The sequence below is a fragment of the Haemorhous mexicanus genome, chromosome 6, assembly GCF_027477595.1.
Source record: "Haemorhous mexicanus isolate bHaeMex1 chromosome 6, bHaeMex1.pri, whole genome shotgun sequence".
NCBI lineage: Eukaryota > Metazoa > Chordata > Aves > Passeriformes > Fringillidae > Haemorhous > Haemorhous mexicanus.
In genome coordinates, this window is record NC_082346.1 from 60,624,757 (window position 1) to 60,647,076 (window position 22,320).

Below are 22,320 nucleotides of genomic sequence, written 5' to 3' on the forward strand. Positions count from 1 at the left end.
CATCCAAGATGTCCCTGCAAACACAGCCTAAAGCTGTGCTGAGTTGAAACACTTGACCAAGAGATCACTTTGATCTCTTGGATCAAGAGATGGTGGTATTTTGACCTGGAAGCACAAGACAATCGCTGATTCAGAACAATTTCCCACCCACCCTGCAGAGACTCTGCCCAGATCACATTTCCCCAGTTCATTGGGGCATGGAACAGCACCAAAGGCTGGTGGGTGCCAAGCTGTGTCACATCTGATGGCTCTTCCCTTTCCAAGCAGAGTATCATGTCATCAAAGGCAACGAGGCTGGCACGACAGAATTTGAGAATCCCACTTTATAGCTGGTAGAAATTGAATCCCAACAAGTCTGTCAGTAATGATATATTCCAGGTAATGCAGGATTGAAATCTCCTGGCCCCAAGTCTCAATCTTAAGCAACAATCTGATTTGTCAACTTACACAATTTATGGGCTTTGCAATATTTAGTAGATAGTGAGAGAGGGGAAGTAGGCAAAGGAGTTATGGCCACGACTTCCTGCTCAACTTCATTCTTAAGTTCCTAGCTTTAAAATACAAAAATAAATTTGGAGATACTGAAGGTCTCCAAGCCAGAATACATATAGATTTGAATGTATCACATCCATCTATCTATCCATCTGCATTTTATCTCAAGTCTGGTGTTGCCTCATGCTCTCCAAGCCTTTGGGTCTGATAGCACTTTGTGCAACAAGACCCTTCAGGAAATAAACAAGGGTATAAAATAGGTGCCATTTTAGAAATAAAAGTAGTAAATAGTCTAAAAGTTCAAGAGAATATTTGTCAAAGCTGCCTCTGGGCTCAAATTCCCATAAACTTTAAAATTAGGCTTTTGAATTCATTTCCTAGACTATTGCAGTATAACCAGTAAAGCTAATTGCTGATTTAAAATAAAAAAACCTCAGTATAACTCAAGCTACAGACACATTTCACTGACCTAAAAAACACCCCCCCCAAAAATAGCATACAAATGCATTTCCTAAAATCAGCACTGTAAAAGCAGTTCTGTTTTTAAGGAATTCCAGCAAATTCATTCTACATCCCTGTGTAGCACAGACAGGATTTCCAGAGCCTCCTGCTGCTGGCAGCACAGACCAGTCCTTGGCAGGTTGCTGGAGACCCCAGCTCCACACCACACCTCAGTACATCTCTGCACACAAACTGCATTTTGGGGTATCCATAATTAGCACAAAGCAAATGGCTCCCAGTTGTAACAAATGGTTTTCAGCTCACTTATCACCCATAGCAAGGACCAGAGGAACCTTCAAGGGCTGTGGGAAAGGAGGCAGAAGAGGGAGAGGAACCTTCTTGAAGTGCCTTTTATTGGCTGCCACCCTCAGCCTTGGCCCAGGAAAAATCCAAAGTGTTTGTTCTCCCAGACAAACCAAATCAGTTCTGGGATTTTTATTTGTTGCAACCTAACAAGGTGTTGCAAGAAGAAAAATCACTGGGCTGCTCAGCTCATTCTGCCTCTTAAAGCTTTGGCCTAAAACAGAAATTTGAAAGGCCAGTGGTGCTCTTCCTTCAGTCCTGGCTATAATGAGTGTTTAAATGTTCCAAATACTTGTATTTTTGCAAAATACCAGGAAGCACCAAGAGAAAGATGAGTTATACTTTATTTATTAAGCCCTACTCAGAGGCAGCTTGAACTGTAACTATCCCAAGATTAGCTGATGTTAATCACTTGGAACCAAAAGTCCAGTTCCTAAATATATCTGGATTTATATCTCCCCAACAGTACCACAACAGTAACAGCAATTCCCTCCTGGCACAGCCAGGCTGGGGTTCACCCATCTGGAATAGCACAGTCAAAATACTGAGGCCATAGACTACTGATCAAACACATTTATTTATAAATATATAAATATATAATATATAAAATATATTGTATATTTATTCCTATTTATAAATATATAAATATATAAATATATCTATAATATAAGCATATATATTAAAATATATATTTAAATGTATAGGATATATTTACATATATTATATATTACATTTTCATATGTAACATATATTGTTTTTATATTATATAATCTGTATATATATTTAGATAATATTATATATTTTATATTATATATACATAGCATATGAAACTTTCAGCTTACACAGATGACTGCTCAGAATTGTCCTGGGTGCTCAATCTCTCCCTAAGCTGTGCCAATGCCTCCCACCTCCCTGTCCCTGCCCACCTCCTGCACACTGGTACCAGGAGCAGGGCACAGCAATAGAACTCTGCCCTTCCCTTTGGGCAGCCCTTTGCCTCCCCCCTTCAGTGACATCTGACCAATTCTGCTCCTCTTCAGCCCACGTGCACAGCAGGGAAAGTTATTTTTCACAGAAATGTAGAATGGTTTGGGTTGGAAGGGACCTTAAAACTCCTCTCATCCCATAGGTGGGGACACTTTCCAGCAGACCAGGCTGTCCAAGCCCCATCCAACCTGGCCTTGAGCACTTCCACAGATGAGGCAGCCACAGCTTCTCATTTCAGTTGAGCCAGGAGGACAACTCTGCACCAGTGGTGATGCAGCCAAGGCTGGACACTGCTTTACCTCCTGGCAATGCATTTTAAAAGCCATTCCTTAACCAAACTGCTCCTTTCATTGTCTGTCTCCCAAACCCACCAGCCCAGCTCTGCATGCTACAGCACTGTCCCCCCTCCTGGGCTCCCAGTGGGTGTCCCTGTCCCACCCAACAGAGCTGTCACAACCTTCCTGAGCAGCCACTTCTACCAGCAAATAGATCACGCTCACAAATCACTGCCTGGAAAGTCTGTGTGGTATGTGGCTTAATTTTCTTTTCCATAATATGAAATCCAATCTGAAATGCACAGATTAGTTTACTAATCTGTGTAAATCCTATTAATAGCACTTACTCTGCTGTGCTCCCATTCACATTCTAACAAATCTGCTTGCACTGGCTTGGTTTCCCCTCATCTCCTGCAAGATCTTCACACCTGGTTGCTGTCACGTCTTCACAAAATAGCTGGCCACAAATGGAAACTTGTGCTTTGCAGTCATCTCTCATCTTTTAATTTGTGTCCCATGGTCCATCATGTTCTGGATCAAAGCATTAGTGCTGTAAATCACCATGGTGCCATCGAAGCTAAAGGGATTATACACAGGATCACACAGCTCCAGCGGGGAAGGGCAGAGCTTGTACCCTCCTCTCCCCCAGCATCTCTGGCTTCTGTGCCTGCTCCAGCTGCATCCTGCCCCTCACAGCTCCACTGGCACCTCAGTGACTCCATCCTGCCCTGGGCACCTGGCCCAAAACTGGCCCAAGCAGCAGCAAAGGACCTGCTTGCAGGGAGGAGCTGATGGACCATCTCTGGAGCCACTGGATGTGCTCACAGCAGCCCCACACACATCCCCTCATCACCCGTGGGTTTAGGGTGGCACACCTGGCACCTGGGCTTGTGCAGCCACAAGGAGCAGCCTCACTGGGAGGGCTACAATCCCCTGAGCTCAATGTGGGCTCTCCAAGAGAACACACCCTTGGTTCTGCTGTAGAATAAACCATTCTCTGCTTGAAACAACAATATTTGCTTTTCCTGTAGCGGTCTGCAGTGGTTCCCTGGGTTGCACTCACAGTCAGAGGGGTCAGAACCAGGAGAGGAGGAGAGCAGGGCTTGCATGCCTGGCTCCAACTTCCTAATTAGCTGTGCATTAATCAGCTAATCCACCTCCACACTCTGTCCCTTGTGCTTCATTTCAGCACTGTCCTGGAGTCCTTGTAACCGAGCACCTTCCACAGCCTCAGCCTGTCCCACAGCATGCCAGCTCCATGCAGAGCCAGGGCCACACTGTTCCCTGGAGCTGAGCAGTCCTTGCCCTTGGGCCAGGCTGGAATTTGCCAAAGCCAGCCCTTGGGAAGGGCTCTGAGCTGCTGTCACTCCTGACTTGTGCCCTTGCACTCTCCCAGCACCTGCTGATGCATTCCACAGCATGTGCCAGGCAGGAGAGGGTGGGTGCAGGACAGGAAGACACCCTGCCAGGAAAGGAGCTCCCCAGAACTTACCAGATGGAAAGTTTTAGTGGAGAAAAGAACATGGAAACTCTCAGGTGATGAAGGGAAAAAGATCTACTCTAGATCACCAAAAGGAAAGGATCTGAGTTAAAATTGCTCTTACACAAGCTCACAGTAGGACAAACCCACTCCCTGCCATGGGATCCCTGCTCCTTGCATTGTCTGCTGGCTGCATGCTCCCCACCATCCAGCTCTCCCCATCTCCCAGGGCCAAGCTCTGAAGTGCTTTCACTAACCTCAATAAAAAGGCCAGACCTACAGTGCCAGCACAAGAAAGTTCCAGCACAACCTTGGATACATTTCCAATGGCTTTTCTACCAGAGTGTGAAACAAATTATTAGCAGAAAAGATTTGTGGCTCTTCTCTTTTCTTCCCTGAAGCTGAAGGTAAAGGCAGCTGAACTGTCTCTATCACCCATCCATACTTGGATTTTCTCTCATCACTTGTTTTCAAGGTCAACAATGCTTCACTCTCTCCTAGTTTCCCCTAATATGGTTTTAAAGTTTTAATTACCTGAATAATTCATGGTGGTTTACTTGAGTGTTAGCTCAGGAATTGTTTGTAATACCTAGTTTTGTGGAAGAAATATTTTAAAAGTGTTACCCACACTGAAGAAATTTTCCCCAAATTCTCTTTTACAAGGGGTTCTTACTTGCTGCCTGTTTTAAAGCTTGCCTGTAAAACAGCTGTTTGTTTACAGGCCTTTAATTTCTTGGAAAAGGTGCAAGTTGTGAGACATTAAAATGCCACAAAGAAAAAAAAATAAACCAAAAAAAAAATTAAACCAAGAAAATTGGGAATTTTTAGAGAGAGAGAGAGAGACAACCAGCCAAATACATTATGTGGCCAGACAGAATCAGAAGTGCTGCCTGCAGAACAAACCCAAGAGGCATCAGAAAAACCTCCCCAGCCACGGTGGTAACAGTTCACCAGCAGAAGGAATGTACAAAACAAAATGGGAGGAAGATTCCTCCTCTTCCTCCTCTGCCTTGCCCCCAAAACCCATCTGATGCCGATGCCTCTGGTGCATGCAAATGTGCCACTCGGGAAGAGCAAACAGGAATTTTGCCTTTGGTGTCCTGCCTGCCCCACCCCCTGCAGAGAAACCTTCGGAAAAGTGGTGTTTAAAATAAAAAAGGGTGAGATAAGAGCAGGGGAACAGCCCATCTGAGCCCTTTGTTCTTCCACGGGGCTCCTCTGTACAACGAGTGTGATTTCTATCACCCTTACTGCAGAGCACCGTGTGCTGGAGATCTTCTCCCAACATCAAGCTCATTCTCCCCCCTGGAATAGCTCTTTCCTCTTGGATGTGGCTCCAGGGGACAGTCACCACCCCTCTCTCACCCTGCACAGCCTGACCAAGCCCTGCCAGACCTTGGCCTGCAAAGAATTCCTTGTCCTGATGTCAAAACCTGCACCACACCCATCATCAGCTGGGACACAGCACACCCTGCAAGAGCCCCTCTGCTTTCTGCACCCTCTGGTTTCTGCACTCATCATTCCCCTTCTCCTCCCTGCTGCTCACAGTTCTGGAATGAACATGCAGGAGAACTCAGCTCTGCTAGGAGGGTACCTCCAAAATGTGAGCTTAACTCAGCTTCTCTTCAAACCCTGCCCAAGAACACACTCCTGAGTTCTGGCTGCTCGTTCTCAGGCACTATCAGGGCTTTCTGCCCCTGCCTGTCCCCAGGACGAAGGTTTCTGCCTCTCTGGGGTCTTGGCAGAAGGAGTGATGTGTCCCCACCGTGGTCATTGCAGAGTTCAGCCTGCTGCACCTGTGCACTCTGCAGGAGCAGGTTACTTCAGCCAGGACATCAGATCACAAATGTGGTTGCAGAGGGCTCTGCTGTGGGGAGATCATTTGGAAGGATAAAGTGGATAAGCAGCAGAAGTCACCTCTAAAACTTCGTGGAGCCTAAAATCCTAGATCAGCCTTTGGAGCCTGGCTCATCCCAGCTTTTGGCTTCAGAAATTCAGAGCTCAATTTCTGCTACAAAATTGTGCTCTTTGATTTCTGCAACTTGCTGCAGCACCTCCTGCTTCCACACCCCAGGATGTCAAGGGAACACTGGCATTGCCTGGTGTAATTGTGCTCTAGAGGCAGCAACAGAAAATTTGCTGTACATTTTCCTCCACTTCAGCCCTTCAAAACCCTTTTTCACCTCCCTGGAATGTAAGTTTTTCCATCACTCCCCTCTGTCTCCAATGCTGAGTTGCACAAGACCCCATCTTTAGGGAAGCATCACAGTGTTAAAACTCCCTTTCAAATGTATTTTAATTAAGTATATATAATTAACACTGGAAGCTGTGTAGAAGATCACAAGTCCTGGCTCTTGGTGTCTCCCAGTCCTCCATGCACAAACACAAATGAGCTGCCAACACACTCCTCAAAGCTGCATCCTGCAGCTCAGTGATCCTGTTGAGGTCTGCATGCTTGGAAGGAAATTATTGGGGTGCCAGCAGCAGCCATGACCACTTTGTCTTTAAAGCTGAGGAATGCTTTGGAAAGTGCTTGTGTACAAAAATAATCCTAAAAACCCCAAATTTTTCATGCTGTCCTCATGCTCAGCCTAAGAACTTCACCAAGCACCCATCCAGTACAACAGATGGCAAAGATAAGTTTCTACCACAACCTTACCTCAAGAAGTGCAACCCCAGGTGCATTCACAGCTGAGCTTTGGGAGTTAAGTGGAATTGCTGGAAATCTCCCAGAACTGAAGGAACTTCACTTCAACATGAGAAAAAGGGGAGGGGAGAAAAACACCATCAGTAGATTAGACACAGTGATCTGATCAAGTCGAGGCACAAAGGACATTAAAATAGAACTAAAACTCAAATTTGGTGAAGCCAAGAGAGAGCAAAGGTGGGTGTTAATTAACCTGCAAGATCCACAGACACAAATTATCACAGGGGCCAAGAGCTTGTCCCTGAAAGTGGGGAAATACTTACATTTCTACACACACCTGAGCAGATATAAATATATGTGTATAACTGTGTTCTCTCAGGGCTGAAAAGGACTTGACAGCCCCATTCAGTCTTTCCCCCAGCTCCAAGACAAGATCAAATAGACGTCGGTATTTTCTGACAGATGTTTGTCTAGACCTGTTTTTAAACAGAGAATCTCCCACCTCCCCAGGCAATTTATTCCAGCACTTCCTTTTCTTCTGCAGCTTCATACACACAGGCACAGGTATCTTGATCTCAGAAGGTGAGGGGAGCAGCCTCTGATGCCTTGCACATCAAAGCTTTGTGAAGTCATTTCTCATGGCAAGACCTTTCTTGCGGATGACGCACGAGCCCGAAAGATCCCATCGTGACCTGAGGTGACAGGCTGGGCTTGGGGGACAGCAGATGGGGCAAGGGGGGGCAAATGGGGAAGGAGGGGGAAATTCAGTCTTTTCCATATTAACCTGTCAGATTAGTCTGCTGATAAGAGAGAGCAGCTTTGTGCATTCCGTTTTTAGACTCAGACGTTAAGTTCCTCTCCTTTTTGATGGAATAAATACAATTTTGGCTTCTCCAGCAGCCACCTCAGAAGAGATGCTGTCCTGTCAAACTTCAGTAAGGCAGAGGAAGGGATGAGGAATGAGGCTGTGCAGCTGGAATATGTAAATGGCAGGATGGAGAGTGGCACTTTTCCAGTCACGCTGGATATCTATTACCTCCACTTTTGGACTGACAATGCACCAAATGTTTCATTGCCTGGGGCCTTACAAAGCTGACCAGCTTTTATAGTCAAAAGCACTAATGTAGAAAGGCAATTGGGAATTAATTATTTAATGTGGTTCTCATTGGTAGAAAGCTTCCACCCCTCCTGCATCTCAGCTACCATTATACATATGTTGCTTTTCTTCAGACTAGAGAGATTAGACAGCAGAGGAAAATGTGATGGCTAAGTCCTGTTCCCACTTGCAATGAACTCCATTTAAATCAGCAGATTTGCATTCAATAACCAAGGGCACAGTTTGGCCCCGTGCTAGGAAAACACTGTTTATGAACAAAAACATAAATAGATTGCAGCATCTCAGTTTCTGAAAATAAGCCTTTTCGTATGTGTGCTCCCAAATTCCCTCTTTGAAAGGCAGAATTCCTACTTAAAAATTAAAATCCATGCAAGTAGCCCTATTTGTAGGAAATTACATCAAGCTCCCTTTAATTTGGCTCTTTGGATGCCTCACTGGAGCAGACAGAAAGGTGTATCCCAAATCCACTGCATCTTGGTTCAGCTCCAACTTCTCCCAAATTCTAAGATAAGCATCTATTTCATTTAGAGCCTTTTTAGTTATGACCTGTGAAGAAGCAAATGTCCTTTTGAAGATCTCCCTGCAACAGCTGCATGCCAGAGACTCCTGGCCAAGTTACTTGAAGAGCTTAAGGATCAGGCCCCACGTATTTAAAAAAACAAAGTGCAAAATAAGATTCTGCAGCAGGTCTGAGAAGGGGCATGAACTTACCTGTCAGTTGTGATACGTTGGAAACTGTGACTTCTTCCCTGCAGTCAACACCTCCAGAATCATTCCAGATGAAGCTCCAACAGGATCCTGCTGAAATTCAATATAGTGAATTACAGGAATTAATTTATTACAATGTGTCATATTTTTCCAAATACAAAATATATTGGGTTTGCTTTCTTTTTTTTTTTTTTTTTTTTTTTTTTTTTTTTTTTTTTTTTTTCTGGCCTTTCAGATGAAAGATATATGGCTGTACAGATGTGCTTTCCTAAGATCCAGTGGCATGAAACCTGAAATGCCCCAGCAAGATTCAGGAGTGAGTTTTAATCACCATGGAAGCACGACACTTTTGAAGGTCTATGAAATTATACACCCAGGTCTGAGAAGAGTAAACTTATCCGTCTGCAGAGATCTGCTGATAAACAGAGACAACTCATTTTCTCCTGGAAAGCTGCATTATATGTTGTTTGAAAAAACAATCAGATGTTAGAGATGGGTTTGTGCTGGGAAGAGAAACGAGAAAAAACAGCACTGGGAGAGGCTTTCTGTGAGGGAAAAGGGAAGGCAGTGTGAAAGTACTCCCTGTAAATTCAGGAGGTGGAAGAGAAGACGGGCTGAGCATCTCTCAGGGCCAGACAGAGCAAGGCTGGCGACGACAGAGGCATATGGAGACCCACCCAGGGCGCAGACAGAGAGGAGGACCCCCAGACCTCGGCTCACGCAAGGTGACCTTTCCCCTCTCTAAAATTTCAAAGCTGGCGTTGCCGGCGCTGAACAGACTGTGTGCCATATGTAACATGACCTCAGCTCTGCTCTGCCAAGCCACTGATGGCATCACTAATGAGAGGTGAAAGGTCCCCTCCTTGCAGCCAGCTTGGAAAGCCACCAGGAAGGTGGGTGCGGGATGGGCCCCCCAGCAGTGGATCCCAGCAGGACTCCACTGCCCCAGAGCCCCGAGTTCCCACTGACCCACCACAGGCACACACACCCCTCCAAGAGGGTGATGGTGCCTCTTCCCTTGGCCCAGCTGAAACTGGCACAGTCCCCCAGAAATGGTAATATTTGTTCAGTACCCGAATGCAAAGCACACAGGCAAACAGAGCCTGGGATGTAAATCCTGTCCCCAATCCAGCTGCCACCCTCGCAGCCCCCGGCAGCACGCTGCTCCCAGTGTGGATCCTGTGCTGGCCAGGTGGGGAGAAGGATTTGTGCTGGGGGATGGCACAGAGGGAGGAGAGCCTCAAAGTGCCTGCGTCGATCCGAGGAGGACCCAAAATGTAATTTTGATTTTTTCCAAGCATTTTGCAGGGAAATCATTATAATAATATATTGCGCAAAAGAAAAAAAAAAATCAACCGTCACCCTCTCTGCCTTTTTTGTTGTTGTTGTTCCCTTTTTAAATATGGGGTTTTTCTGCAGTTTTCCCGGCGTCCAGCGCCCCCGTCCTAACCATCACCTAAGGCAGGGACAGGCAGGACCCTGCCCGAACTCCGTGCCCCAGACATGTGTGGGGACGGTCCGTGCGAGTGTGGGTGGGTGTCACAGATGCGGGTGGGGTGCGGAACCCGGGAGGGTCCGTGCACACAGGGCTGCGGCAGCGCTCACATGGCTCGGGGTGAGCACACAGGGAGCGCGGGCAGGATGCCTGCGCCACTTGAGCTCTACGGGAGCGTGCCTTCGGGGGAGGGGGAGTGTGGCACACGCGGGTGGGGAGTGCCCACGGGTGGATTTTGGGGTGTGGGCACACGGAGGGGCACAAGCTAGGGGGTGCGCATGTCGGTGGGAGCGCACAGGCGGCGTGTGGAGGGTGGCACACGGGTGGGTGTCACAGCGCGGGTGCGGGCGGGGGCTGCGGTGCCCCGCACCCCCAGCTCAGCCCCGGCAGCCCGGAGGGATCGGCCGCGCTGGAGCCGCCTCCCCGAGCGCACGGCGCGGAGAAGGCGCCCGCGGTTTGTTTCGCTTCTGGAGTGACTCATTCCTGGCAGATGTGGCACCGCCGAGGTGCAGCGGGGACCCACCCACGCCCTCAGTACAAACACCCCACCCGCGGCCGTGCTGCTGCTTCCCCACGCAGGGCCAGACCCCGCGGGGAAGGAGCTGGATTTACCCCTCGCTGCTCTTCTGCCGGGATTCATTTTTACATCGCATCCGGCGCTGAGAGATTCAATTATTCGTTCCAAATATTATTCTGCCCCTCGCCCTCAGCACACCCTGATCTCGTAGGGGCTCAGGCGAAGCTGCCCACGCGTGTTGGGTCGCGCTGGGACATATCCAGCTGTGGGCCGAGGAGTGGCTGCAGAGAGGCAGCTGGGGCGTGTTTTTTCTCCCACGGAGGAGCCGCATCCCGAGGGAACATCCTGCCGGCTGCAGAGAAGCAGCACTCGAACCCGCGGCAGCCCCACGCCTGGTTTGGCAGCAGCCTAACTCCTGCTGCAGTATCCTATTTTTAAAAATTTGTAAAAATTAGGAATGAGGCAGAAGTCGCGGCTAACATTGCCTCGCGTACGGCAAACACTATTACGCCGGGAAAAGAGAGGAAAACAATGTCGGGAGAAAGCGAATCTCAGCGCTCATACCGCGCGTCCCTGCGCGCCCGCGGGGGGATCCCAGCGCTCCTTCCCCCCCTCGGAGTGGGGACCCCACCCCCGTGCGGAGGCTGCGGACCCGCAGAGACACTGAGGGGCTTTGGGATGGTGAGAGCAGCTGGGGATGGAGGGGTGGGGGTCTCCCCTATAGGATGGGGGGCTGCAGCTGATGGGTACCCGAGGGCCGTGTGACAGACACGAACGCGGGGGGAGAGGCGGCACAGCCCGTGCCGGCTGGAAGGAGAGCCGGCAAAGCTTCCGTGCAGAAAAGGAGTTAAACCCCGCCGTTGTCCTTTGATTTAGGAAATGGCTCATCCAATTCAGTTCCAGATTATTCAGGGGCAGGCTGCCTCGCTCGCTCCCTCTCTCCCCACACCAGCCCAAACATCTTGAAGTAATCAGCAGCTGAGAACGGAGACGTCCCCCTGGCATCTCAGGTTAAAGAAGGAGGTCCAGGAAAATGTGGTAGAGCCATTACAAGAAACCTGAGATGCATTCATCAGAGACTCCAATTGCCATCGCATTAGGATTGATTAGAGACCAGCAGTACCGTAATGACCCGGAAAGCGGGGCATACGGGGATTATTAATATCAGACTTCTCAAAGGAGAAAAAAAAAAAGGAAAGGAAAAAAAAAAGAGGGAGGAAAAAACGGAGGAAAAGAGGGAAGAAGCAGGAGGGAAAATTTAAAAAACAAAAACAAATCGCGGGGCTGCTGCTCGGATGCAGACTTACCTGAGAGCACAGGCACCGGCGAGCCACACCGACGAGAATTTATCTAACTTCTGGGAAGCAAAAGCAAACAAACAAGGAAAACTCGCCTCTGGACTCCCTGAAATCGCCTGCTCCCATGCACGGCTCGCACAGACTCCCAGCGCTGCGGCCGCGGGCCGGGCGGGCCACGGTTCGGGGGTCCCAGCCGGGGGCTCCCCCTCCCGGGCCAAAGGACGCCGGTCCCCGGGCTGGCGACAGCAAGGACAAGTTAAAGAGCCACCAAAGAGGAGCAAGGAGACCTCGGTGGCTCGTCTCCTTCTCAGTTCCCTGCGCCAAAACAAATCAGCCCCTCCTGGTCTCGGTTTAAATGTAGCTCACTGGATAATTAACTCCATCTTTCCAGCCCTGCTTTAACTGTTTATTTAGTGTCACCCCGTATTACCATCACTAGCACTTTCCTCTGAACAGGAGGAGCTGGAGGGTTTCACCTCCCAAAAGGAAATTCTTCGTAGCTTAAAAGAATCAGCATCCAGGAGGTACATTAACGAAAAGGAAAGGGGGGAACGGGATCTGGGGGTCCCATGGCAAAAGCGGGAGGAAATAAGGGTGGAGGTGGGGGGGACAGGGACAGAAAGACGTGTCGGCCCTCGGAGAGAAGAAAACAACGCGTGATCACCTCTAATCCTTTGAAAAATGTCCCGGTAAGTGCACGAAGAAAGAGCCCTTTGTGCCCTGGGGATCGGCCACATCGGGAAGGCCTTATCCTCATCCTTCTCCTGCCCCAGCATCCCGGCCCGGCCCGGCCCGGCCCTCCTCGGGCAGCCCCGGCCCGGCCTGACCCCGCTGGATGCGGGGGGACCCCTCGGTGGCACCCCCGGGGCGCGGGGCCCGGGCAGGGACGCGGCCCCCGCCCCGCGGACACCGGCTTTGTTTTTACAGGTGTCGGGAGGGCAATTTACTAACAAGTAATTAAAGGTCGCACCGGTCTGCAGGCGAGCCGGGCCAGAGGCTCCTGCAAGAGAAGAGCGGTGCATATGGAGAGGGGTTTGTTCTTCCTCATTAAAAAATAGAATAATAAACGAGGGGGGGGGGGAGAGGGGGGGAGAAAGAAAATACAAATCCTTTATTGTTGGGGAATAAGCCGGGAAGCTGGCTGTCTCCCTGCGCCTCGCATTCGGCGGGGAAGGCGGCGCGGATCCGGTATCACGTTGCAGATCCTCACTCGAGATAACGAAATGCGATCTATTTTTCAGAACAGCAAGTGGATGGGAAAGGAGCCTCTACAACACAAACCTCATTGACTTAATGGGCCGGTTTTGGATTTCGCCTTCGAAATGTTCGGCGAGTGGCAGCGTTGTGTTTCTGCCCCGCCGGTTCCCAGCCTCCAGCCCCGGTTCTCATCCCGACGAGAAGCGGCTCCCAAAAACCCTCTGCTGGTTTTATTTTGCTGAGCTATTTGTTTCCTCTATACCTTCGCACTTATAGGGGGAAAAAAAAAATTAAATTTTACTTTTGATTGGGGAAGAGCTTTATTTCTAAGCTCGGAAGGAAATGGGGGATGTATTTGGTTTACTTTTTTTTCTGCTTTGTTTTGATTTTCTGGCGAAATAGAGGAAAAACCCGCAGCGCATTTCGTGGGCTCCATCTTCATCCCCGCCCTGCGTTGTATAAATACATCGAATAAATAAGGGAATAAATGAATTTCCCGCACAAACAGAGCCGATGGGTGCCCGGGCAATGGGGGCGAGCAGGGGAGGCCCCCTCGCTCGGCCGCCACCTCTCCGCGGGCGCGGAGGGGCCAGGCCCCGGCGGCGGGGGCAGCCCCGGGAGCTCCGGCCAGGCGGGGAGCGGGGTGATGCTGCCTGGTGATGCTGCCCGATGATGCTGCCGGGTGATGCTGCCCGGCTGCTCCTGCCCCGCCGGCAAAGGAAGCACCGAGAGGGGCCAGCGGCAGCTCTGCGCCGTTGTCTTGCTCGGTGGCTTTTTGCTAATTTTTGCTCATTTTATTTGCTTCCTTGTTTATGTTTTTATTTTTTGAGCGGCTCGAAACTCTCATTTTTGTAGTTGCTTTTGTGATTTTTCAAGGGTTAAATGGGATGGGGTGTTCTGGAAATACATTAGCCTCTTCCCGTGGTTCTAAATGAAAGGTTCCCAATTTTTAGGCAAACCAAGCCTGGAGCCTTAACGAACATAGATGCTCAGCGGTCCTTGCCTGCAGCAACTCCCAGGTAGACCCCGACGGGTCTGTCCCCTCCTTTTGTGAATTTTGATGAGAAGGGAGAATAAAGTCCCGCTCAAGAATCGCGAGGAAGCCTCCGCTCAGCCCTCGCCCGTGTCTGTCAGTTCTTCCGCCGGCCGCATCGGGATAATTTGCTTATTCCCAACAAGGGCGGTGTTTGTTTTGGTCGGCCTTTTACAGGAGAAAAAAAAAAAAAGAAAAAGAGAACAACAAAAAAAAGGAGAACTGTGAGGGCAAGAGAAGCCCGCTCTCGTTACAATGCCCAGGGGTTTCCCCAGTCCCGCGTTGCGTTTCTCTCCTCCTCACCCAGAAGTTACAAACTCTCAGGTCCGTGCTCTTCCCGAGCCGAGCACCTCATTAGAAAGAAGAAAATAAAATTTAAAATGAATAACAATAGAAATGAGGGATGGGGGAACCCACCCCTGGGCTGGGCAGGGCGCTGCTCCTCCAGGACGCGGCCGCGGGCGAGCCTTATAATTCTGCCTTATAATTCTGCGCACTTGCTCCAGACTTTAGGGTATTAGTTGATTTTAGAGCCGGGTTTAAGGCTCCGTTCCGGTCCCCACACAGCTGCCTTGTCAATAAGGATCTGTTCCAAGTAGACATTCCTTCTGGGAGGACATTGCAGCTCTTTAAGACTTCATCTGCAACATCATAAGTACTAAAATAAAATGGCAAGGGAAAATTACCAGACACATGGTCATGGGATATGGAAGCGCCCTGACTCCAGCGGACATAGTACAGTCGCTGTACAGACTGGGTGGCAGGGGCTTAATTTAAACAGCCCCGAGACGCGAAGTACGTGGGAAAAACAACAATCCGGATTTAGGAAAATATCGGCCTTTCCCACGTCGTGGAGCGGGCAGGGAGCGCCTCCGGCCCCGGCTCCGAGCCCCGCGGCCGGGAGCGGGCTCCCCTTCCCTTGGAGCAGTGAACTCAAATAAATCCGATTTGGTAGGTCAAATAAATCCGACTGTCTTAGTGAGGACAAACAGGTTTTAAAGAGCCCCGCGATGGCTCTTAGCACCCGCGGAACGAACTCATTCCTGAATCCAAAGCGTTCTGGAGTGTGCTTAAAATACGGGCTTCGACTTATCTAATCAAAGATAAATACAGCCATAAAGACACCCCCGGCCCCCCGCGCCCTACCCTTATCTCACCGCATTGTCCTCACCTCCCTGCTGACAATAGATTATATTTGCTTAGGGAGCCTAATTGTTTTCTAATTTTTTAAATAATTGCTTTTGAGCTGGGGTGTGCAAATGAGGATTAGGCTAATTAAAGCGCCGCCGGTGGGTGCAGCGCTGCTGCCCGCGGTCTGCACGGGGCTGCCTCGACCCGCCGGGCCCCCCCCCGCGGCGAGCGGGGCAGAGCGAGGGGCAGGAAGGGGCGCACGGGCCCGGCGCGTTGTTCAGCTCCTCACGAAAGCATTATTTATTCATCCCCAGCTCGAAGGTAATTAAATATGGGCTGCTTTGGTAGGGGACGGCGAGCGGGCGGGCGGGGGGCAGGAGTTTTGGGGCGGAAAAAAGATGGAAGAAAGAAAGAAAGACAAGAGCCCGCCGGCAGCGGCTTCCCCGGAGATGCGCCCGGGGGCGCGGGCGGCGGGGCTCCCCCGCGGCCGCCGGGGCCGCACCCGCGCAGAGGCGGCGGCGGGACGCGCAGCCGCGGCCGGGGCCGTGTCCGGGGCCGTGTCCCCGCCGCCAGGCCCCGCCCGCCCGTGCCGAGGCTCTGCCCGCCGGGCCGGGCTGGGCTGGGCTGGGCTGGGCTGTCCGGGCTGGGCCGGGCCGGGCCGGGGGTGCCCAATCAGCGCGGCGCGGGGGCTCGGGCGCTTTAAGCGCGGCGGCGGCGGAGCGGGGACAAAGTCCCCCCGGCGCCGCGACGAGCATCCCCGCTCGCCCGACACACCGCCCTCGGCTGCCGCAGCGCTTCCCCGCTCTGGGGCCGGCACCGGGACCGGGATCGGGATCAGCACCGGGCCCAGGCCCGGCGGGCGCCTACCCCGCGCCCCTCCGCCGCCGCGCTCCCGCGGGGTGCCCGTCGCCTCCTCCTCGTCCTCCTCCTCCTTCTCCTCTTCCTCCTGCGGCCGCCGCCGCGCTCGGCCATGTCGATGCTGCCGTCGTTTGGCTTCACGCAGGAGCAGGTCGCCTGCGTCTGCGAGGTGCTGCAGCAAGGGGGGAACCTGGAGAGGTTGGGCCGCTTCCTCTGGTCGCTGCCGGCCTGCGACCACCTGCACAAGAACGAGAGCGTCCTCAAGGCCAAGGCGGTGGTGGCCTTCCACCGCGGCAACTTCCGCGAGCTCTACAAGATCCTGGAGAGCCACCAGTTCTCCCCCCACAACCACCCCAAGCTGCAGCAGCTCTGGCTGAAGGCGCACTACGTGGAAGCCGAGAAGCTGCGGGGCAGACCCTTGGGCGCCGTCGGCAAATACCGCGTCCGCCGAAAATTCCCTTTGCCCCGCACCATCTGGGACGGCGAGGAAACCAGCTACTGCTTCAAGGAGAAGTCCCGGGGCGTGCTGCGGGAATGGTACGCCCACAACCCCTACCCGTCCCCCCGGGAGAAGCGGGAGTTGGCGGAAGCCACCGGTCTCACCACCACCCAGGTCAGCAACTGGTTCAAGAACAGAAGGCAACGGGACCGAGCGGCGGAGGCGAAGGAAAGGTACGTGCCACCCTCCTATCCCCGCTTTTTCCCTTCTCCACCGTGCGGGGGGCGTTTGGGAAACCCGGGAGCTGCTCCGGGAGCGCGGCGAGTACTCGGAGCCGGATGGGATAGGAGCGACGAGAACACTCGGTTCCCTTCAAATCCCCCCCCTCCTTTTTTTTTTTTTTTCTTTTTTTTTTTTTTTTTTCCTCCTCGTAAACCGCGTTGCTTTTTCCCCTTCCGTAGAAACCCAAATGGGTTTTTCACTCGACCTCACCTGCCCTGGGGGAGCAACGAGCCCCCACCGTCCTCTTCCAGGCCGCTCCGCCGCCTTTGTTTGCTGCCTGCCTTCCCGAGCAAACCGGGAGCGATGCGAAGCCGGAGCCTCCGGGAAGCGGTCGGGATGCCGGGTCGTGTGTGGCCGGGGTCGGGCAGGGTAGCTCTGAAGCTCGGAGGAGAGAGATGCAGCTCCGGGATGGCGAGGTGGGGGGAAGCAGAGGGAGACCGGGATGAGGACGCGCTGGCCGGGCCGGGCCGGGCCGCCGCCCGTACCGAGGCCACCCCGACAGGCGACGCGGTGGCCTCGGTGCGAGGCGGCCGCTCGGCCCGGCGAGGCAGAAAGCCACGGAGGGCATCTCCTTCAGCCACCTCCCCACCGAGCCTCCGGGAGAAAACCCCGCACCGAGCTCGTCCCCGGGCCGCACTTTCATTTTTAATTAAAAAGAAAAGAAAACCGCCCCTCAAAAAAATCCCTTCCTCCAATTTTCCCTCCTCACCTAAATTACCGGGCTGTTCGGTGTATTTATTTGTAGGAGGAGTAAAAGAAATAGGGACGATCCGTTATGAAATTATTAGGATTATATTTTCCCCCCTTGAGAAGCATCTGCTCCCACGCTGGAACCAAACGCGAAGGATTTACGGTGGGCACTAGCACAATGCCCATCCCCGTCGCCTCGTGCCCGCCCTAACATCCGCGTCGTGGGATTATATATACAATTTTTTTTTTTTTGCCTTTCCGCAGAGAGAACACGGAAAACAACAACGCGGCCACCAACAAACCGAACCAGCTCTCGCCTCTGGATGGGAGCAAACCCCTCATGTCCAGCTCCGAGGAAGAGTTTTCTCCTCCCCAAAGCCCGGATCAGAACTCGGTCCTGCTCTTGCAGGGGAACCTCAGCCACGCCAGGAGCTCCGGCTATTCCCTGAGCGGCTTAGCCGCATCCCAGACCCCGCACAGCCTCCAAGGCCACCAGCTCCAGGACTCGCTGCTGGGACCCCTCACGTCCAGCCTGGTGGATCTGGGATCCTAAAGGCCCTCGGCGGGCCGCCGGAGGATCGGGAGAGGAGGTTCTGCTCGGGGACAGAGGCTCTGGGTTGTACATAGAGGACAGCACCCGGTTTTACAGGTCACCCGCTGATTGTTAACGGGACTCTCGTCTCTTTTCGCACAACCCCACATCGGCTCTTGCTCCAGTTCCCCCTCAGCGTCTCCCACTATCACCACGATTTTTAAAATTTTTTTTTTTTTTCCACGTAGCCAAACGCAGAGAGCGGCAATAACCCTCATCAGCCCTTCGAGTTCAAACGAGTTGGTCCCAACGGGAATTACAGGAAAAAAAAAAGAAAAAGAAAAAGAAAAAAAAACCCCAACCCCTGCTGGATCCGATTCTACCCAAACAAATCCCAGCGCCGCGGGCGCGGTGGGGCAGGGTCGGCCGGCACATCCCTGCTGCTGCCTGGCCCGGTCCCCGAGGAGCTGGGACGGGGACAGAGGGAGAGAACCGCTGTACTTAGCCCTGTGGCGGAGTGGGAGGAGGGAGGGGAAGTTACGTTTACATTTTTCATATTTAGCTTACCAAAAAGATTTCGATGTAGTTTAAATTAAAAAAAAAAAAAGAAAAGAAAAGAAAAAAAAAAAGGAAAAAAAAAAAAAGAAATGTAAAAGAAAGAAAAAAGAGTGGAAAAAAAATATATCAAAAGCTGCAGTATTAGAGTTTTACCAAGTGCCTGTGTCTGACCGCGGCCGTGCGAGGCAGATACTGAGTGGGCTCCCGTGGACCCGCGTCCCCCACTTTTCTCCTCTTCGGTGGCGAAATGCATCGATGTGGCTAAAAATTAGGATAATAATAGTAATAATAAAAGTCGACGGCCATTTCCTCCTAATCTGCCCCTCCAGTTCCCCTTTGCCTTCTCCGTCTCCCTCCTCCCGCTGGCCGCCTCCCTCCTCCGGCTTGCAGAGAGCCCGCGGATGACGCTGCCTCTTTCGAGTATTTGTTACCAAAAATCGCATGTGCTTTCGGGTTTATTTTCTATTGTACCTAAACAGTCTAAATTAAACAACGCTGATGGCAGAACACCCAGGCTGCGCTTTTCTTTGCAGGGGCGAGCCCGTGCCCCTCTGCCTGTCCTCGCCCGCTCCCCACGGGCTGCAGCGGAGGTTCGGGGCTGCGGGGAAGCCGGTGCCTCAGTAAGGGAGCAAGGACGGGGACAGAGGAGCCGCGTGGCCTGCTGTGCCCCGAGGGAGCCGGGCACCGGGCCGGGAGGGAGCGCCTGGCCCCGCCGCCCGCCCCGTCGGGGCCTCGCTGGTGCCGCTCCTCCCTGTTAGCGTTTTGCATCATTAAGTGCGTGTTTATTTAAGTCTCTGCCGTGTTTGTGCTCGGGGTCTTGGGCCATGGAGAAATGTCACCCTCTGCAGGAGGGTCTTGCCTGGCCGGAGCGCTGCGCGTCCCTCCAGCTCGATCCCCAGCGAGCCCCGGCCCCGCTCCAGAGCCCCTCGGGGACCCCCCCCACCCGCGGCCGGACGGGGCAGTGGCTCCGTGCCCAGCCTCCCCCCCTGGGCTCCGGCTGCGGGGGAGCCGGGCCGGGGCACCGGGGTGGTTTCCCTGCTCCCTCCGGACGGGCCACGCCGCCCCCTCGGGGGAACCGGAGCAGATCCCTCCAGGCTTCCTGAGCCCACGGCGGTTTGGGGGGGCCTGGCCGGGGCAGGGGGGATCTCCTGCCCGCCGGACACCGCGTGGCTCCGTGGGACCGAGGGCACAGGGCGCAAATCCCGCGCACGGACGCGCAAACGGCGTGGGGGGCGCGCAGCTGCTTGCGCTCCTCTGTGGAGCCGGGGCAAGAGCCGGAATTGTGGGGGGAGCACGGACCCCCCTCTCTTGCTGTGCAGCGACCCCGACCTCGGCTGCCCGGCTGGGGAAGGGGACTGGAGGCTGCTTCTACTGCCTGACCCGCCGGGACCGTAGGGGACAGGATGGGAGGGTCCGTGCCCCCGGTCTGGGCTCGCCCTCTTGTCCCTTCCCGGGGACCTTCATCACCTTCCGCGGTCTCATCCAGTTCCACAAAGCAGCGCAGCCACTCCCGTCCCCAAGGGGAGAAAAAGGGAACCCCCGGGGAAATGCAGGATGTTTTTAGGGTCAGCAGCTACGGGCTCCATGCCTCGACGATGGATAAACTCCAGCTCCGTTTTTTTCCCAAACCACGGGCTCAGTGAAGAGGAAGGATAAATATTGCCCGGGGCTGCAGCCCTGCGAGGCGGGAGAGCCAAGCAAGGACTCGCAAACCAGGAGTTATTTTCAAAGCAAACAGCTCAAAGGCGCTTCCTGCGTGTAGGCAGGCACAGGGTTCGTTGTCGAAGGCTGCAGAAGGTGCCATGGGATGCTTCCCTTGCCCAAATCCCCCTTTCCAGCACACACCTGCAGGCCGGGGGTAGTCTCAGTCCCCCGGCCTCAGAGCCCTACCCACCCCCATTTCCCAAAAGGGAGAGCGACGAGGTTGGCAACAGGTGGGAGGTGGAAAGGAGGGATGGAGGGTGCTGAGGGCATCCCCCTGGAAATAACTCCCTGGCCAGCCGTCAGGTAGGAACAGGGAGGCCCTGGAGCTGAGCCAGGCACAGGTTGCTGAGCTCTCCTCGATTAGGCTTGACCTCGCAGCAAGCTTTTCACAGCAGAGCCAGCCTGAGGCTCTTTCTCACTAAGCTCTGCTTTGTGTTTCCACCGGCAGGAAGGAGTTAATTCGCCCCCCCACTCCCGTTCACCCCCCAGGACAGATTTCACACTGTGTCCAGGTCAGCCAAAAAAGGGGAGGAAACGAGAACAGCAGAATGATTAATTCTACCTGCTTTTCCCATGAGTGATCACCTGCTTTCGGGGTCATGAATAGCAGGTAGCTCTCTCCGACTTCAGCTCTGAGAGCCTCATTTGTTTGGTGACAGCTGAGTGACAAGACCTGAAATCCGAGCCCTCAACTTTGCCTGATGTGTGGATAAAACCCTGGATGTTCCCTCAAACATTTCAGGAAATGAAAGTTGTAACGCGATCCCTCGTGCGCCCACATCTCCCCCAGCAACACACAAAAGCTCAAAGGAACCTTCTCGGATTAAATTCAGCCTGGAGAGGATGGAAGGAAAATGGAGAGCAGGCTGAGAAAGCTGGAACTGGCAGGCTTTTCTTCAGCATTTATTGGAAATGTCTGTCCAAAGCAGGGATTTAGAAAGGTCACCTCCACCGTAAGCGCTTCTTCCTCCGTCGGAGTCAGATGGGCAGCCTGGTGCTCCCCTGCCTATCTCCACCTTTGGGACAGCCTGGGGAGGGCTGTGGGGTGCACTTAGATTCCCCAAGCAGGAAATTCAGTGTATAAAAGCAAACACCCAAGGAGAAAGGCAGCCCCCTGCTCTCTCCTCGTTTAATTTCCTGGGTCACACTGAGCCAGCGCTGTCCTGTCCACGGACCACAGGTCTGCTCTGCCCTGTCCTGCTGCAGCTCCTGCCACTCCCCTTCCCCACCAGCCCCCCAAGGGCCAGGTAGAGCCCCACTCTCTGCCCCACAATCCTGGGCCACGTGCTGGCAAATCCTCCACAGAAGATGCTGGTGAGAGTAGATGCTGGCTCAGCTCTTGGATTTAAGTCCAACATTTCCAGGCCTGGCTCCCTAAAGCTTGCACATCCCCAGCTGCAATTCCAGGAGTCCAGAGCCAAGATGTGGCACATTTGTGCTCTGTGTCTTTGCAAACCAGGCCTGAACAGCCAGAAAGTCAGAGTTTCATTTTAAGCACATGGGTTTGGGAATGTCAGCGCCCGGAATGAGTCCAGGTGTGCGGTGCTGTCAGGATTAGGCCAAGGCATCCCAGCCCCCCTCTCTCCTGGGTAGGTGGTTTGATGGAGCTGCCTGTCACTAGGCAGCCAGTGGCTGCTTCTGCTGTTATCCAACCTGAAGATAAAGTACTATTTAACAATTGTTTAACTATTCCTGAAGTGCTTCAGGATCTGCAGGCTCTGTAAAAGAAACAGCACACGCCCCGAGATAACTCTTCACCTCTGAGCTTCTCCCTTGCTCCTGCTTTTCTCCAGGCTGCAACTCATGAATGCTGCACAGGTGGAAAACCTCTCTGTCTGCCCACCCAATGTGCTTTGCTGTCAGTAATTTTGCACCCAAGGAAGAGCTTGCTGAGGGGTGACACTGCTGGAGATCAGCGTCTGTACAAGCAGCCTTCAGGGCAGGTGCTGCAGCCTGTCCCGTGCCATGGACAGCAGCAGAACACAGAGTTTGCACCCCCTGGCTGTGGCAATCCAAGGATGGATTTTGCTGTTCCTGTTGGGGCTGAGGCTGTCAGGCTTTCTGAGGGCACCAGGT

General features: G+C 52.9%; 1 protein-coding gene and 1 long non-coding RNA gene across 3 annotated transcripts; one reads left to right on the plus strand and one right to left on the minus strand.

The window, feature by feature from the left end:
• Window positions 1–1,910: 1,910 nt before the first annotated feature.
• Window positions 1,911–16,180, minus strand: LOC132329432 (uncharacterized). Of its 2 annotated transcripts, XR_009487068.1 has the most exons (5): window positions 16,049–16,180; window positions 11,830–14,400; window positions 8,514–8,600; window positions 6,698–6,787; window positions 1,911–5,905 (listed from the first exon to the last, which is right to left on the minus strand). It is a non-coding gene; the product is annotated as an uncharacterized LOC132329432 (long non-coding RNA). The 2 variants fall into 2 exon arrangements; XR_009487069.1 differs by lacking the exon at window positions 1,911–5,905 and having other exon boundaries at window positions 5,916–6,787; window positions 8,514–8,603.
• On the plus strand, window positions 15,854–19,047 carry SIX1 (SIX homeobox 1). Its single transcript, XM_059850531.1, has 2 exons — window positions 15,854–16,711; window positions 17,715–19,047. The coding sequence occupies exons 1-2, from the start codon at window positions 16,152–16,154 to the stop codon at window positions 18,001–18,003; spliced, it is 849 nt and encodes a 282-aa protein (XP_059706514.1). The 5' UTR covers window positions 15,854–16,151; the 3' UTR covers window positions 18,004–19,047.
• The last annotated feature ends 3,273 nt before the right edge of the window (window positions 19,048–22,320 follow it).